This window comes from Somniosus microcephalus, unplaced genomic scaffold, assembly GCF_052327205.1.
Source record: "Somniosus microcephalus isolate GS21.2 unplaced genomic scaffold, FLI_Smic_1.0 scaffold1, whole genome shotgun sequence".
Taxonomy (NCBI): domain Eukaryota; kingdom Metazoa; phylum Chordata; class Chondrichthyes; order Squaliformes; family Somniosidae; genus Somniosus; species Somniosus microcephalus.
In genome coordinates, this window is record NW_028225188.1 from 3,454,985 (window position 1) to 3,473,551 (window position 18,567).

Consider the following 18,567-nt stretch of genomic DNA (forward strand, 5'->3'; position numbering starts at 1 on the left):
CGCTAGACGTGCTCCTTTCTAGCTATCCAGCAAGTTAAACACTCATTCATAATAATTCCTCGTGAAGCCATTTCGTTGTTTGAAGCTTTACTTGAACAAATTTGTGAAACTGTAAACAAAGACAAAGTATGTTTTGTACATAAACTGAGTACTACACATTCGATATTACACAAGATATAAACATATTTACAACAGTAGAATAGACTAATTGTATAACTAACTAACATTTGAACTAACTTCTGTAACTATTAAATATTAACCTTTTACAAACATAGTATTATCAAAATATTACTCTGACAACATTGCTATTATGCTAAGGACTAAAGATACTCACAGATATTGCGTTTAGCCTAACATATGAAGTCAGATTACACTAGATTGTAAGTGGAGCCTCTCATGGAATTCTCCATTACTCAAGTCAGGTTCTTCCTGGTAAAACTGCTTCCTGGGGTCAACAGGAAGAAAGGTAAGAAGGTCAAATGACCTCTCACAGGAAGAAACAGATGACCTTTCCAGCTTACAAACTGTTAACACAATAACCGCCACCAGAGGGTGCTATTGCATGTAAAAATATCCATCGGTCCAGAACAACATCCATTGCATTCCCTTCATCAATCCTCCCTGTTACTTCATCAAAAAATTAAATTAGTCAAACACGATCTGCCTTTTACAAATCCGTGTTGGCTCTCCTTAATTAGCTTAAACCTCTCCAAGTGCCTATTAATTTTTTCCTTGATTATTTTTTCTAAAACTTTACCCACCACTGATGTTAAACTGACCGGCCTGTAGTTCCTAGGATTGTCCTTACACTCTTTCTTGAACAATAGTGTCACATTTGCCACTTTCCTGTCCTCAAGCACCTCTCCTGCATCTAGCAAAGATTGAAAAATTATGGCAAGCCCTTCCGCTATCTCCTCCCCCAATTCCCTGAGCAACCTGGGATGCAAGCCATCTGGACCAGGTGACTTACCCACTCTGAGCATACCCAGGCTTTCTAGTACATCCTGTCTATCAATTTTCACCCCTTCCATTGCTTCTACCTTTTCCACTTCTACCGATATTTTGTCAGCATCCACCTCCTTAGTAAACACCGATACAAAGTACTCATTGAGTATTCTAACCTTGCCCTGCGCCTCTAAGCATATATCACCTTCTTTGTCCCTAATAGGCCTCACCCCGCCTCTTACTACACACTTACTGTTTACATGCCGGTAGAAGATTTTTGGGTTCCCTTTTATGTTAATCACTATTCCACTCTCATTCGCTCTTTGCCAATCTTATTTTCATCTTCACTGCCTCTCTCAACTTATTGTATTTGGTCTGGTTCTCCCTTGAAGAATTCACCTGACATTCATCATAAGAACATAGGAAATAGGAGCAGGAGTGGGCCATACGGCCCCTCGAGCCTGCTCCGCCATTCAATAAGATCATGGCTGATCGTCGACCTCAACTCCACTTTCCTGCCCGATCTCCATATCCCTTGATTCCCCTAGAGTCCAAAAATCTATCTATCTAAGCCTTGAATATACTCAAAGACTCAGCATTCACAGCCCTCTGGGGCAGAGAATTCCAAAGATTCACAACCCTCTGAGTGAAGAAATTCCTCCTCATCTCAGTCTTAAATGGCCGACCCCTTATCCTGAGACTATGCCCCCTAGTTCTAGACACTCCAGCCATGGGAAATAACCTCTCAGCATCTACCCTGTCAATCTCCTTCAGAATCTTGTATGTTTCAATGAGATCACCTCTCATTCTTCTAAACTACAGAGAGTATCGGCCCATTCTACACAATCTCTCATCACAGGACAGCCCTCTCATCCCAGGAATCAATCTAGTGAACCTTCGTTGCACCGCCTCCAAGGCAAGTATATCCTTCCTTAGATAAGGAGACCAAAACTGTGCACAGTACTCCAGGTGTGGTCTCACCAAGGCCCTGTGCAATTGTAGCAAGACTTCCTTACTCTTATAGTCCAACCCCCTTGTAATAAAGGCCAACATGCCATTTGCCTTCCTTATTGCTTGCTGTACCTGCAGGCTAGCTTTCTGTGTTTCTTGCACGAGGACACCCAAATCTCTCTAAACACCAACATTTGAAAGTTTCTCACCATTTAAAAAATATTCTGTTTTTCTATTCTTCCTACCAAAGTGAATAACCTCACATTTCCCTACATTATACTCCATCTGCCACCTTACTGCCCACTCACTTAGTCTATCGATATCCCTTTGCAGACTCTCTGTGTTCTCCTCACAGCTTACTGTCACACCTAGCTTTGTATCATCAGCAAACTTGGATACATGACACTCGGTCCCTTCATCTAGGTCATTAATATAGATTGTAAATAGCTGAGGCCCCAACACTGATCCTTGCAGCACCCCACTAGTTACAGCCTGCCAACCTGAAAGAGATCCGTTTATCCCTACGCTCTGTTTTCTGCCCGTTAACCAATCCTCTATCCATGCTACTATATTACCCCCAACCCCATGAGCCCTAATCTTGCTATGATTGTGCAGCTGTATCCCAGCGCATACCTGCCCTTCACAATAGAGGAGGTGAAACTGGAATGGCAGAAAAAAATAAAGTAAAAAAGTGGAGGGGGGAGTTCTCCCCCGTGTCCTGGGGCCAATATTTATCCCCCAAACAACATCAGCAATACAGATTATCTGGTCATTATCACATTGCTATTACTGGGAGCTTGCTGTGCGCAGATTAGCTGCCGCGGTTCCTGCATTAAACCCTCGTCCATGTAAAAGTCGGATAGCTGGGTGGAGAAGGGTAGAACACCAGAGCCTAGTCTTGCAGAATTTCTTCACTGTACAGGATGTCCAAATACAATCCCGTATCCACTGTCTCCACAAGAGACAGTGTTTCATAGAAACATAGAAGATAGGAGCAGGAGGAGGCCATTCGGCCCCTCGAGCCTGCTCCGCCATTCAATGCAATCATGGCTGATCATCCAAACTCAGTACCCTGTCCCTGCCTTCTCCCCATATCCCTTGATCCCTTTAGCCTTAAGAAATATATCTAACTCCTTCTTGAATATATTTAATGAATTGGCCTCAACTGCCTTGTGTGGTAGAGAATTCCACAGGCTCACCACTCTCTGGGTGAAGAAATTCCTCCTCATCTCTGTCCTAAATGGCTTACCCCTTATCCTTAGACTGTGACCCCTGGTTCTGGACTCCCCGACCATCGGGAACATCCTTCCTGCATCTAGTCTGTCTAGTCCTGTTAGAATTTTATAAGTTTCAATGAGATCCCCTTTCATTCTTCTAAACTCCAGCGAGTATAAGCCCAATCGACCCAATCTCTCCTCATACGTCATTCCTGCCATCCCAGGTATCAGTCTGGTGAATCTTCGCTGCACTCCTTCCATGGCAAGAACGTCCTTCCTCAGATAAGGTTCAGCAGTCAGAGCACTTTGAACAACCCTTTTTATTTTCTTAGCGTCCCAAGCTAAAGGACAACATTTCCCATTCTCGCCCAGAAGAAAGACGATGAAACCAGCTGCAGTGGAATAGCCATCAGGACGATCAGCCTGTGAAGCATCGCTAAAGATAACTCGCTTCATGGTCACTGGGTCGCCTAAGGATGGGAACTTAAGTGCGGATTTATCCAGATTTAATTTTGGTAATGTTTAATTTGCTGTTAAAACATTCTCTACTGTGGGGTGTTCCATTGAAGTACTTAACTCAACACATCAAAACTGGCCTCTGGTCCAGTCTGAGTGCACAACCAGTTCAACTGACCAATCAAGTTTCGCAATAGCTCTGCCTCTTCTTTAGATATAACATCACCTTTCTGTGATGACCCAATACCATTAACCGGGATTGGAGTAACACTCTCTAAATAGGACAGTTGATTTAAAGTTAGAGCAGACCCACTTTGCTTAATATCTAAACCAATATATTTAATATAATGCGGGGGAGAGGGTCCCACTCCCCCACTACAGAGCAGTGTGAACTCGCTGGTGTCTCAGCAGGTTACTGGTCCTTTTAAAGCCCTTCGCACACTCCGAGCATTTAAACGGTCTCTCATCGGTGTGAACTCGATGGTGTGTCAGCAGGTTGCACAACCGACTGAATCCCTTCCCACACACAAAGCAGTTGAACGGCCGCTCCCCAGTGTGAGCTCGCTGGTGTGTCAGCAGGTGGGATGACCGAATGAATCCCTTCCCACACAGAGAGCAGGCGAACGGCCGCTCTCCAGTGTGAACTCGCTGGTGTGCACGCAGGTTGCATGACTGAGAGAATCCCTTCCCACACACGGAGCAGGTGAATGGCCTCTCCCCAGTGTGAACTCGCTGGTGTATCATTAGAGCGGATAACTGAGTGAACCCCTTCCCACACACAGGGCAGGTGAACGGGCTCTCCCCAGTGTGTAGGCACTGGTGTCTCTTCAGGTAATTGGAGATTTTGAAGCTCTTCCCACACTCCGAACATTTAAATGGTCTCTCATCCATTAAACGGGCAGCACGGTGGCATAGTGGTTAGCACTGTTGCCTCACAGCGCCAGGGACCCGGGTTCGAATCCGGCCTCGGGTGACTGTCTGTGTGGAGTTTGCACATTCTCCCCGTGTTTGTGTGGGTTTTCTCCGGGTGCTCTGGTTTCCTCCCACAGTCCAAAGATGTGCAGGGTTAGGTTGATTGGCCATGATAAAAATTGACCCTTAGTGTTAGGGGGATTAAATACGTGGGGTTACGGGGATAGGGTGGGATATGTGTTGGTGTAGGGGTTACGGGGAGCGGGTGGGATATGTGTCGGTGCAGGCTCGATGGGCCGAAATGGCCTCTATCTGCACTGTGAGGTTTCTGTGATTTCTGTGATCCATGTGAATTTGCTGATGTACCAGCAGGGTGGACGAGAGAGCGAATCCCTTCCCACACACAGAGCAGGTGAACGTCCTCTCCCCAGTGTGAACTCGCTGGTGTTTCAGCAGGTTGGAGGACCGAGCGAATCCCTTTCCACACACAGAGCAGGTGAATGGCCTCTCTCCAGTGTGGAGGCGCTGGTGTTGCTTTAGCCCCGGGAAGCTTTTAAAGCTCTTCCCACAGTCAGAACATTTAAACGGTCTCTCATCAGTGTGAACAAGCTGGTGTGTCAGTAGGGTGGATGACAGACCGAATCCCTTCCCACACACAAAGCAGGTGAATGGCCTCTCCCCAGTGTGAGCTCGCTGGTGTGTGGTCAGATCCCCAGAGCTTTTAAAGCCTTTCCCACTGTCGGAACAAGTAAACCGCCTCTCATCAGTGTGAGCTCGCTGGTGTCCCTTCAGATCGCCAGAACATTTAAAGCTCTTCCCACAGTCAGGACATTTAAATGGTCTCGCATCAGAGTGAACAAGCTGGTGTGTCCGCAGGTGAGCTGGATAAACAAATCCCTTTCCACACACTGAACACGTGTGCGGTTTCTCCGCGCTGCGATTGCTGCTCTCTCCTTCCATGTACAAAGGCTGATGATATTCAGGTCCTGATGAATCGAGCGACACTGCCTGATCTTGAGGTGATGTTGGTCTGAGCTTCCTATCTGTAAATGCTCCACTTCTAAAACCCTGTGAAAGGAGTTGAGAAAGGGGTAAGAGGGAGAATGTTGCCTCATGTCACCCTTTCCCAGCCCAGGGGCAGTGAAGCTGATTTTCAGGCCCCAGCTGCTGCACAGGTTGGTTGAAAGGATCAACAGTAATGGCGGCTGCAATCCCCACACGCCCCTGCGCTCCAGAATGAATATTTTGAGGGGGTGACTAGGTGTGTGGATGAGGGTAGTGCAGTTGATGTAGTCTACATGGACTTCAGTAAGGCTTTTGACAAAGTCCAGCATGGGAGACTGGTCAAGAAGGTAAGAGCCCATGGGATTCAGGGCAACTTGGCACATTGGATCCAAAATTGGCTTAGTGGCAGGAGGCAGAGGGTGATGGTCGAAGGTTGTTTTTGTGACTGGAAGCCTGTGTCCAGTGGTGTACCGCAAGGATCGGTGCTGGGTCCCTTGCTGTATGTAGTGCACATTAATGATTTAGATATGAATGTAGGAGGTATGATCAGTAAGTTCACAGATGACACAAAAATTGGTGGAGTGGTAAATAGCGAGGAGGGAAGCTTCAGGCTACAGGACGATATAGACGGGTTGGTCAGGTGGGCAGAACAGTGGCAAATGGAATTTAACCCTGAAAAGTGTGAGGTGATGCATTTTTGGAGGACTAACAAGACAAGGGAATACACAATGAATGGTAGGATCCGAGGAACGACAGAGGATCAGAGGGACCTTGGTGTGCATGTACATAGATCCCTGAAGGCAGCAGGATAAGTAGATAAGGTGGTTAAAAAGGCATATGGGATACTTGCCTTCATTAGCCGAGGCATAGAATATAAGAGCAGGGAGGTTATGATGGAGCTGTACAAAACGCTAGTTAGGCCACAGCTGGAATACTGTGTGCAGTTCTGGTTGCCACACTACAGGAGGGATGTGATTGCATTGGAGAGGGTGCAGAGGAGATTCACCAGGAAGTTTTTTTTTTAGTTCCATTGTGTATGCATGCGTATTATTTGTGTCCGCATGCGTGCGTTCACTTGAGCGTTCGTTTGTTCGATCGTTCGTACATTAAGGAAGGCTTTAACACTAAATAACACCACAATATACAAAGTCCCATAACCATATCAGAAATCAATTAAAACTTCCAGTAAACTACTTTTAACCAGAAACCCGAAACTTCTTCAACAAAACAAGTAAATACCAGTTCTACACCAGTCCTATTGCATTCTAATAACTCCTCATTTTCACTTGATGTTATCTAACCATATAATGTCATGATCCCAGGAAGTTACCTGGGCTGGAGCGCTTCAGCTATGAAGAGAGACTGGACAGGCTGGGATTATTTTCCTTGGAGCAGAGAAGGCTGAGGAGGGACCTGATTGAGGTGTACAAAATTATGAGGGGCATAGATAGGGTAGATAGAAAGGAACTTTTCCCCTTAGTAGAGGGGTCAATAACCAGGGGGCATAGTTTCAAGGTAAGGGGCAGGAGGTTTAGAGGGATTTGAGGAAAAACATTTTCACCCAGAGGGTGGTTGGAATCTGGAACTCACTGCCTGAAAGGGTGGTAGAGGCAGGAACCCTCACAACATTCAAGAAGCATTTAGATGAGCACTTGAAGCACCATAGCATACAAGGCTACGGAGCAAGTGCTGGAAAATAGGATTAGAATAGACATGGCTTGATGGCTGGCGCAGACACGATGGGCCGAAGGGCCTCGTCTTGACAGGCAGGCAGTGACTAGTGGGGTACCACAGGGATCAGTCCTAGGACCCCAGCTATTCACAATATATATTAATGATCTAGACGAGGGAACTAGATGTAATATCTCCAAGTTTGCAGACGACACAAAGTTGGGTGGGCGTGTGTGCTGTGAGGAGGATGCCGAGAAACTCCAGTATGATTTCGACAGGTTGGGTGATTGGGCAGATGCATGGCAGATGCAGTATAATGTGGATAAATGTGAGGTTGTCCAATTTGGTGGCAAAAACAGGAAGGCAGGTTATTATCTGAACGGCAATAGATTGGGAGAAGGGGAAGTGGAACGAGACCTGGGTGTCTTTGTGCACCAGTCACTGAAGGTAAGCATGCAGGTGCAGCAGGCGGTTAAGAAGGCAAATGGTATGTTGGCCTTCGGAGCGAGAGGGTTTGAGTACAGGAACAAGGATGTCTTGCTGCAGTTGTACAGGGCCTTGGTGAGACCACATCTTGAGTATTGTATGCAGTTTTGGTCACCTTATCTGAGGAAGGATGTTCTTGCCATGGAGGGAGTGCAGTGAAGATTCACCAGACTGATACCTGGCATGGCAGGAATGATGCATGAGGAGAGATTGGGTTGATTGGGCTTATACTCGCTGGAGTTTAGAAGAATGAGAGGGGATCTCATTGAAACTTATAAAATTCTAACAGGACTAGACAGACTAGATGCTGGAAGGATGTTCCTGATGGTCGGGGAGTCCAGAACCAGGGGTCACAGTCTAAGGATAAGGGGTAAGCCATTTAGGACAGAAATGAGGAGGAATTTCTTCACACAGAGATTGGTGAACCTGTGGAATTCTCTACCACAGAAGGCAGTAGAGGCCAATTCATTAAATATATTCAAGAAGGAGTTGGATATATTTCTTAAGGCTAACGGGATCAAGGGGTATGGGGAGAAGGCAGGGACAGGGTACTGAGTTTGGATGATCAGCCATGATCTCATTGAATGGCGGAGCAGGCTCGAGGGGCTGAATGGCCTACTCCTGCTCCTATCTTCTATGTTTCTATGTTTTCAATCTTTCCTTGAAGCTGAAATTCTCTAGTCCTGGCAACATCCTCGTAAATCTCCCGTCTGGAGCACAGTCACATCTTTCCTGCAATGGGGACGACCAGAACTGCACGCGGTGGCCTAACTGGTGTTTTTGTACAGTTCAAGCAGACCTTCTCTGCTCTTACATGATAGAGAGAGAGAGGCACTGCCCCTTTAATACCTGGAGACACAGAGAAACATAGAAGATAGGAGCAGGAGTAGGCCATTCGGCCCCTTGAGCCTGCTCCGCCATTCAACAAGATCATGGCTGATCATCCAAATTCAGTACCCTGTCCCTGCCTTCTCCCCATATCCCTTGATCCCTTTAGCCTTAAGAAATGTATCTAACTCCTTCTTGAATATATTTAATGAGTTGGCCTCTACTGCCTTCTGTGGCAGAGAATTCCACAGGTTCACCACTCTCTGGGTGAAGAAATTCCTCCTCATCTCTGTCCTAAATGGCTTACCCCTTATCCTTAGACTGTGACCCCTGGTTCTGGACTCCCTGACCATCGGGAACATCCTTCCTGCATCTAGTCTGTGTAGTCCTGTTAGAGTTTTATAAGTTTCAATGAGATCCCCTCTCATTCTTCTAAAGTCCAGCAAGTACAAGCCCATTCGACCCAATCTCCCCTCATACGTCATTCCTGCCATGCCAGGTATCAGCCTGGTGAATCTTCGCTGCACTCCTTCCATGGCAAGAACATCCTTCCTCAGATAAGGCGACCAAAACAGCACACAATACTCAAGATGTGGTCTCACCAAGGCCCTGTACAACTGCAGGAAGACATCCTTGTTCCTGTACTCAAACACACTCGCTACAAAGGCCAACATACCATTTGCCTTCTGAACTGCCTGCTGCACCTGCATGCTTACCTTCAGCGACTGGTGCACTGGGACACCCAGGTCTCGTTGCACTTCCCCTTCTCCCAATCTATTGCCATTCAGATAATAATCTGCCTTCCTGTTTTTGACACCAAAGTGGATAACCTCACATTTATCCACATTATATTGCATTTGCCATGCTTCTGCCCAATCACCCAACCTGTCCAAATGATACTGGAGTTTCTCGGCATCCTCCTCACAGCACACACGCCCACCCAGCTTTGTGTCGTCTGCAAACTTGGAGAGATTACATCTAGTTCCCTCGTCCAGATCATTAATATATATTGTGAATAGCTGTGGTCCAAGGACCGATCCCTGCGGTACCCCACTAGTTACTGCCTGCCACTCGGGAAAAGAGCCGTTTATTCCAACTCTTTGCTTTCTGTCTGCCAACCAGTTCTCTATCCAAGTCAATACATTGCCCCCAATCCCATGTGCCTTAACTTTACACGCTGTCGAACGCCTTTTGGAAATCCATATGCACCACGTTAACCGCATTGCCCTCATCAACCCTCTCTGTTACCTCATCAGAGCGGGTCCGGCGGACCTGCGGCCAGAGCCCTGGCACCAGGAAACCCAGGGTGCAGCGCCTCCCCCATCTGAGCCGCTGCTTCCCGGTTTCTTCAGCCGGTTCCACCGAGTCCGACTCGGGTCAAAGGACAGGAGCCAGGCTCCCAGAATGGCCCGCGGCCCCGGGGAGCATGCGCACTCTCAGCGGGGAAATCAGCGCGTTGGATAGAGCGGTTGCTGGGGTGCGGGGAATTGTGGGTGCTGCAGCCGCCATTAGTCAGCGGCTGTCGGGAAGAGTTTTATTGCAGCTGATGGAAGTCGGTCCCGGGCCGCCTGTGTAGGTCTTTTTGTTGCAGCAGTTTGAGCTGGAGTGGAGATGGAGGAGAAGCTGCTGGGTTTTCGATGGAATCTGGAACAGTACCCATGGATTGGAGGGTAGCTAATGTTACCCTACTATTCAAAAAAGGTGGCAGAGAGAAAATGGGGAATTACAGACCGGTAAGCCTGACATCGGTAGTGGGGAAAATGCTAGAGTCCATTATTAAAGATGTAATAGCAGAGCACTTGGAAAACAGTGACAGGATCGGACAAAGTCAACATGGATTTACAAAAGGTAAATTGTGCTTGACTAATCCACTGGAATTTTTTGAGGATGTAACTGGTAAAATAGATCAGGGCGAACCAGTGGATGTGGTGTATTTGGACTTTCAGAAGGCTTTTGATAAGGTCCCACATAAGAGATTAGCGTGTAAAGTTAAGGCACTTGGGATTGGGGGGCAAGGTATTGACTTGGATAGAGAACTGGTTGGCAGATAGAAAACAAAGAGTTGGAATAAACGGGTCTTTTTCCGAGTGGCAGGCAGTGACTAGTGGGGTACCGCAGGGATTGGTCCTTGGACCCCAGCTATTCACAATATATATACTAGAGAAGGGAACTAGATGTAATATCTCCAAATTTGCAGATGACACAAAGCTGGGTGGGCGTGAGTGCTGTGAGGAGCATGCCGAGAAACTACAGGATGATTTGGACAGGTTGGGTGATTGGGCAGAAGCATGGCAGATGCAATATAATGTGGATAAATGTGAGGTTATCCACTTTGGTGTCAAAAACAGGAAGGCAAATTATCATCTGAACAGCAATAGATTGGGAGAAGGGGAAGTGCAATGAGACCTGGGTGTCCTTGTGCACCAGTCGCTGAAGGTAAGCATGCAGGTGCAGCAGGCGGTTAAGAAAGCAAATGGTATGTTGGCCTTCATAGCGAGAGGGTTTGAGTAGAGGAACAAGGATGTCTTGCTGCAGTTGTGCAGGGCCTTGGTGAGACCACATCTTAAGTATTGTGTGCAGTTTTGGTCGCCTTATCTGAGGAAGGATATTCTTGCCATGGAGGGAGTCCAGCCAAGATTCACCAGACTGATACCTGGGATGGCAGGAATGATGTATGAGGCGAGATTGGGTCGATTGGGCTTGTACTCGCTGGAGTTTAGAAGAATGAGAGGGGATCTCATTGAAACTTATAAAATTCTGGCAGGACTGGACAGACTGGATGCAGGAAGGAGGTTCCCGATGGTCGGGGAGTCCAGAACCAGGGGTCACAGTCTAAGGATAAGGGGTAGGCCTTTTAGGACAATAATGAGGAGGAATTTCTTCACCCAGAGACTGGTGAACCTGTGGAATTCTCTACCACAGAAGGCAGTAGAAGCCAATTCATTAAATATATTCAAGAAGGAGTTGGATATATTTCTAAAGGCTAAAGGGATCAAGGGGTATGGGGAGAAAGCAGGGACCGGGTACTTAACTTGATCAGCCATGATCTCATTGAATGGCGGAGCAGGCTCGAGGGGCCGAATGGCCTACTCCTGCTCCTATCTTCTATCTCTTATGTGGGACCTTATCGAAAGCCTTTTGAAATTCCAAATACACCACATCCACTGGTTCTCCCTTATCTATTTTACCAGTTACATCCTCAAAAAATTCCAGTAGATTAGTCAAGCACGATTTACCTTTTGTAAATCCATGTTGACTTTGTCCGATCCGGTCACTGTTTTCCAAGTGCTCTGCTATTACGTCTTTTATAATGGACTCTAGCATTTTCCCCACTACCGATGTCAGGCTTACTGGTCTATAATTCCCCGTTTTCTCTCTACCACCTTTTTTGAACAGTGGGGTAACATTAGCTACCCGCCAATCCATGGGTACTGTTCCAGAGTCTATCGACTTTTGGAAGGTGACCAGCAATGCATCTACTATTTCTAGGGCCACTTCCTTAAGTACCCTAGGATGTAGATTATCTTCTATGTTTCTATGTATTCAATCTTTCCTTGTAGCTGAAATTCTCTCGTCCTGGCAACATCCTCGTAAATCTCCCGTCTCGAGCAGTCACATCTTTCCTGCAATGGGGCGAGCAGAACTGCACGCAGCACTCTGGCCGGTGGCCTAACTGGTGTTTTGTACAGTCCAAGCAGAACCTCCCTGCTCTTACATGATAGAGAGAGAGGCACTGCCCCTTTAAATACCTGGGGGGCACCCATTCCCCTTTAAATGGCCAAGCAATTGTTTTTGTTGAAAAGGGGCCGCAGTCCTCTTTGACTCACCCCCCCACCCTCTCACCCACCGCAAATACTCAAAAGAGAGAGAGAGAGAGGAGGAAGAATCCTGGTCTTTGTCCCTTTAAAAGTGTCTGCCCACCAAAATGTTCACAGCACCAGGGCTCTTTGTTCTGGATAAAAGTCGAAAAGAGAAAAGGTTCACTTATTTTTAAATGAATGCAGTTGATGAACAGCCTTGCAATAAAGGTAATGCAAAGGAATAAACACTCACAAGCTGGGTTTTTTTCCACCCCCTCCTCCCCTTCCCTTTAACAGCTCCTGCAGACAATGAAAGCAGGAAAGCGGCCTGCAGCCCACCGAGGTCCCGCCCCCCTCCCTTCCGCGCCGCCATTGGTTGGACGACCGTCAGCCCGCCCGGTCCTCCCAGCGTTTTCCGCGCTTCTGATTGGCGGAGGCTTCGCGTCAATCACACCCCCCTCCGATTACGCGCTGACGCATGCACGCAACGACCAGGGGTCGGTTGGATCGGCGCACGCCACCGCAAGGTAAAAAAAAGACACCCCACACAAATGAGGAAAAACAAGAATAATAATAACCGCACTTTAGAGGGGAGGAGGTTGGGTGAATTAATGAGTGTTTTCAATTTGTTTCGCAAAAAAAAATATTTGAAAAGCTTCCCAACGGTGCGAGGCGGGATGCGCATGCGCTCCAGCCAGCCTCTGACTCCCCCACGTGGGCCCGGGGGCCGGACACGCCCACTTGCCTTCCCCTGCACCAATCACAGCGCGGGCAGGCGCAACACGAGGCTGGTCCTCCAACCAATGGCGGCGCGGTAAGGGGGTGGGGTCTCCTCTCCAGCTCAGGTGCGCTGGGGCCGATTGTGACGCGCTGTCCCCAGGTGAGAGCAGCTCAGTCAGCACAGAGCTGGGGCTGGAATCTGGGAGAGGGGCCGCAGGCAGCGGGCCTGGCAAAGGGGCACAAGCTTCACAATACAAGCTGCTTTCAAATGCACAATTGTTTCCTACACACAGCCTTGGTCACTCTGCAAAAAAAACTGTTTAACAATTCATCATAACTCCCCTGCTTTAGGAGAGGGGTAGAGTGCAAAAGCAAGGAAGTTATGATGAAACTGTGCAAAAGACTGGAGTCAGCTGTGGCTCAGTGGATAGCAGAGTCAGAAGGTTGTGGGTTCAAATCCCGCTCCAGGGACTTGAGCATATAAAGCGAGGCTGACACTCCAGTGCGGTGCTGAGGGAGCGCCGCACTGTCGGAGGGGCAGGACTGAGGGAGCACCGCACTGTCGGAGGGTCGGCACTGAGGGAGCGCCGCACTGTCGGAGGGTCGGTACTGAGGGAGCACCGCACTGTCGGAGGATCGGTACTGAGGGAGTGCTGCATTGTCGGAGGGGCAGTGCTCGGAGCGCTGTTCCATCGGAGGTACAGTGCTGCGGAAGAGACTCATTGTCGGAGGGGCAGGAATGAAGGAGCGCTGCAGTGTTGGAGGTGCCGTCCTACGGATGAGACGTTAAACCGAGGCCCCCGTCTGCCCCCTCAGGTGGATGTAAAAGATCCCGTGGTGCTATTTCGAAGAAGTTATCCCTGGTGTTTTGAGCCCAATATTTATCCCTCAATCAACATGATGAAAAAACAGATTATCTGGTCATTATCACATTGCTGTTTGTGGGAGCTTGCTGTGCGCAAATTGGCTGCCGCGTTTCCCACATTACAACAATGACTACACTTCAAAAAGTACTTCATTGGCTGTAAAGCACTTTGGGACGTCCGGTGGTCGTGAAAGGCAGTTCAGAAGGCAAATGGTATGCTGGCCTTCATTACAAGAGGATTTGAGTACAGGAGTAAAGAGGTCTTACTCCAATTATATCTTCTTCTTTCTTCTTAGGCAGTCCCTCGGAACCGAGGATGACTTGCTTCCACATTAAAAATTAGTTCTCAGGTGTAAGGGTAAACCGGAAGAGCTTCTTCTCCCCGAGACGGACCCTTTGATATAAAGGGTCGACTGGATCCATGTTTATCTGTAATTTAAGCACAGGTCTGGTCGTCTTCCGAGCTCTTTCCCCTAGAGGAGAGGGTAGAATGGGGGTCTTTAGTGTTAAATGGTTTCACCTGGGTCCGGTGCTTCCATCGCATACCCGTCAGTTCACAGATCACAGAAATCACAGAAACCTCACAGTACAGATAGAGGCCATTTCGGCCCATCGAGCCTGCACCGACACATATCCCACCCGATCCCCGTAACCCCTACACCAACACATATCCCACCCTATCCCCGTAACCCCACGTATTTAATCCCCCTAACACTAAGGGTCAATTTTTGTCATAGCCAATCAACCTAACCCCGCACATCTTTGGACTGTGGGAGGAAACCGGAGAACCCGGAGAAAACCCACGCAAACACGGGGAGAATGTGCAAACTCCACACAGACAGTCACCCGAGGCCGGATTCGAACCCGGGTCCCTGGCGCTGTGAGGCAACAGTGCTAACCACTATTCTTGTAGACAATCACACGTATCACTTGTCATTAATACAGTACATGGCCCCATCCAACGGGCCCCATTCCCTTTCTTCCAATAACTTGCGTCATTACTTGTTGACCTATTCTGGGCAGCTCGTCTGGTTTAAGTCCAGCATTCTGCCTTTCTAGATCTTTAATCTGTTGTTGTTTCCTCACTTCTTTATTTACCGCTTGTACCTCCTGATTTTGTTGTACTAAGTGTCGCCTTAATCTGTCTTGCACTGGTCCTGGTTCTCCCACCCCTCCAGCCAAATCCTCTGGTAGTCTCATAGCTCGTCCTGTCATTAATTCATGGGGGGTCAGTCCGGTCGTTCGTCCTGGGGTGGCTCGCAGCCTCATTAGTATGCTGGGTAACAATTCCGACCATCCCTTCCCTGTTTCTTGGATGGCTTTTGTCAACGTGTTTTTCAGTGTCCTATTCATTCTTTCTACCATCCCCGAGCTCTGGGGGTGATATGGTATGTGATATTTTTGTGTCACATGTAGCAGCTTACAGATTTCTTTCATTATTTTGCTGGTGAAATGAGTGCTGTTGTCTGAGTCAATTTGCAGAGGCACTCCCCAACGGGGTATAACCTCGGTAGCCAATATTAGTGCAACTGTTTTTGCAGAGCAGTCTCGGGTGGCAAAGGCTTCCACCCACCTGGTAAATTGGTCAATTATTACCAGGCAATATTTCCTCCCCTGGTCCTGCGCTAAGGGGCCGGTAAAGTCAATTTGTAAGTTTTCCCAGGGTCCTTGGGGCCTGGGTTGGTTCGCTACTCTAACTCGACATCTCTGTCCTACATTATTCTTGCGCATATTATACAGCGGTGGCAATATTTCGCTACTTCCCGACCCATCTTTGGCCACCACCAGTACTGTGTCAGTAGGTACAACATGTTACTTCTGCCAGTATGTGTTACACCATGGTATAGCGCCATCAGTTGTTGTCTACAACATTCCGGTGCCACCACCTGGTTACGTGGGCCCCATTTCCAAATTCCATCTTGGAAACATAGAAGATAGGAGCAGGAGTCGGCCATTCGGCCCCTCGAGCCTGCTCCGCCATTCAATGCGATCATGGCTGACCATTCAATTTCAGTACCCTGTCCCTGCTTTCTCCCCATACCCCTTGATCCCTTTAGCCTTAAGAAATATATCCAACTCCTTCTTGAACATATTTAATGTATTGGCCTCTACTGCCTTCTGTGGTAGAGAATTCCACAGGTTCACCACTCTCTGGGTGAAGAAATTCCTCCTCATTTCAGTCCTAAATGGCCTACCCATTATCCTTAGACTAGGACCCCTGGTTCTGGACTCCCTGGCCATTGGAAACATCCTTCCTGCATCTAGTCTGTCCAGACCTGACAGAATTTTATAGGTTTCGATGAGATCCCCTCTCAATCTTCTAAACTCCAGTGAGTATAAGCCCAATCGACACAATCTCCCCTCATACGTCATTCCTGCCATCCCAGGTATCAGCCTGGTGAATCTTCGCTGCACACCTTCCATGGCAAGAACGTCTTTCCTCAGATAAGGCGACCAAAACTGCACACAATACTCAAGGTGCGGTCTCACCAAGGCCCTGTACAACTGCAGCAAGACATCCTTGTTCTTGTACTCGAACCCTCTTGCTACGAAGAGCAACATACCATTTCCCTTCTTAACCGCCTGCTGCACCTGCATGCTTACCCAATCTATTGCCATTCAAATAATAGTCTGCCTTCCTGTTTTTGCCACCAAAGTGGATAACCTCACATTTATCCACATTATAGTGCATTTGCCATGTTTCTGCCCAATCACCCAACATGTCCAAATCGTACTGGAGTTTCACGACATCCTCCTCACAACTTACCCTCCCACCCAGCTTTGTGTCATCTGCAAATTTGGAGATATTACATCCAATTCCCTCGTCCAGATCATTAATATATATTGTGAACAGCTGGGGTCCCAGGACCGATCCTTGCGGTACCCCACTAGTCACTGCCTGCCACTCGGAAAATGACCCGTTTATTCCAACTCTTTGCTTTCTATCCGCCAACCAGTTCTCTATCCAAGTTAATACCTTGCCCCCAATCCCATGTGCCTTAATTTTGCACGCTAATCTCTTATGCGGGACCTTATCGAAAGCCTTTTGAAAGTCCAAATACACCACATCTACCGGTTCTCCCTTATCTATTTTACCAGTTACATCCTCAAAAAATTCCAGTAGACTAGTCAAGCACGATTTACCTTTGGTAAATCCATGTTGACTTTGTCCGATCCTGTCACTGCTTTCCAAGTGCTCTGCTATTACATCTTTTATAATGGACACGAGCATTTTCCCCACTACCAATGTCAGGCATACCGGTCTATAATTCCCCGCTTTTTCTCCACCTCCTTTTTTGAATAGTGTGGAAACATTAGCTACCCTCCAATTCATGGGTACTGTTCCAGAGTCTATCGAGTTCTGGAAGATTACCAGCAATGCATCTACTATTTCTAGGGCCACTTCCTTAAGTACCCTAGGATGTAGATTATCAGGCCCTGGTGATTTATCGGCCTTCAGTCCCATCAATTTTCCTAACACCATTTCCTACAAATATTGATTTCTTTCTGTTCCACCCTTTCATCAGACCCTATGTTCCCCGGCATCTCTGGGAGGTTATTTGTGTCACAGAATCACAGAATCACAGAAACCCCACAGTGCAGATAGAGGCCATTTCGGCCCATCGAGCCTGCACCGACACATATCCCACCCAATCCCCGTAACCCCTACACCAACACATATCCCACCCTATCCCCGTAACCCCTCATATTTAATCCCCCTAACACTAAGGGTCAATTTATCACAGCCAATCAACCTAACCCGCACATCTTTGGACTGTGGGAGGAAACCGGAGCACCCGGAGAAAACCCACGCAAACACGGGGAGAATGTGCAAACTCCACACAGACAGTCGCCCGAGGCCGGATTCGAACCCGGGTCCCTGGCGCTGTGAGGCAACAGTGCTAACCACTATGCCACCGTGCTGCCCTCCTTTGTGTCCTCCTTTGTGAAGACTGAAACAAAATATGTATTTAGTTGGTCAGCCATTTCTTTGTTCCCCATTATAAATTCCCCTGATTCTGACTGCAAGGGACCTACGCTTGACGTCACCAATCTTTTTCTCTTCACATATCTATAAAAGCTTTTACAGTCAGTTTTTATGTTCCCTGCAAGCTTACTCTCATATTCTATTTTCCCCTTCTTAATTAATCCCTTTGTCCTCCTTTGTTGAATCCTAAACTGCCCCCAATCCTCAGGATTATTGCTTTTTCTGGCCAATTTATATGTCCTCTCCTTGGATCTTATGCTAACCCTAATTTCCCTTGTTAGCCACGGTTGAGTCACATTTTTTGTTTTATTTTTATGCCAAACTGGGATGAACAAATTCTGTAGTTCATCCATTCGGTCTTTGAATGTTTGCCATTGCCTATCCACCGTCAACCCTTTGAGTGACATTCCCCAATCAATCCTACCCAACTCGCTCCTCAAATCATCGTAGTATATCATTTAATTGTATAATTGGTGGTACTGATTTAATTTAATTTAATTAAAGGGTAAGTCATGGCAGGAGAGCTCGGCCCCATGGTATGCTCCTCCTGCACTATGTGGGAAATCAGGGACACTTCCTGTGTCCCTGACGAGCATTCCCTTCCTGCCTGTGCAGCCCTTACCTGTGGTGTGAGCAACTGATTAAACGTGATAGCCACGACATCCTCAGCATCGCAAATGCTCCAGTATGTATCCATTCACAGCTCCAGCGCCGCAGTGCGGT

At 47.6% G+C, this 18,567-nt stretch overlaps 1 protein-coding gene across 1 annotated transcript in view; it reads right to left on the reverse strand.

Moving 5' to 3' along the window:
* Positions 1–4,556: 4,556 nt before the first annotated feature.
* The window catches only part of LOC147084163 (uncharacterized), a 47,131-nt gene continuing 33,120 nt past the window's right edge, over positions 4,557–18,567 (reverse strand). The window contains exon 3 of the mRNA XM_085979839.1: positions 4,557–5,543. Coding sequence (XP_085835965.1) covers positions 4,734–5,543 — 810 coding nt within the window. The 3' untranslated portion in view covers positions 4,557–4,733. The remainder of the gene's footprint in view (positions 5,544–18,567) is intronic.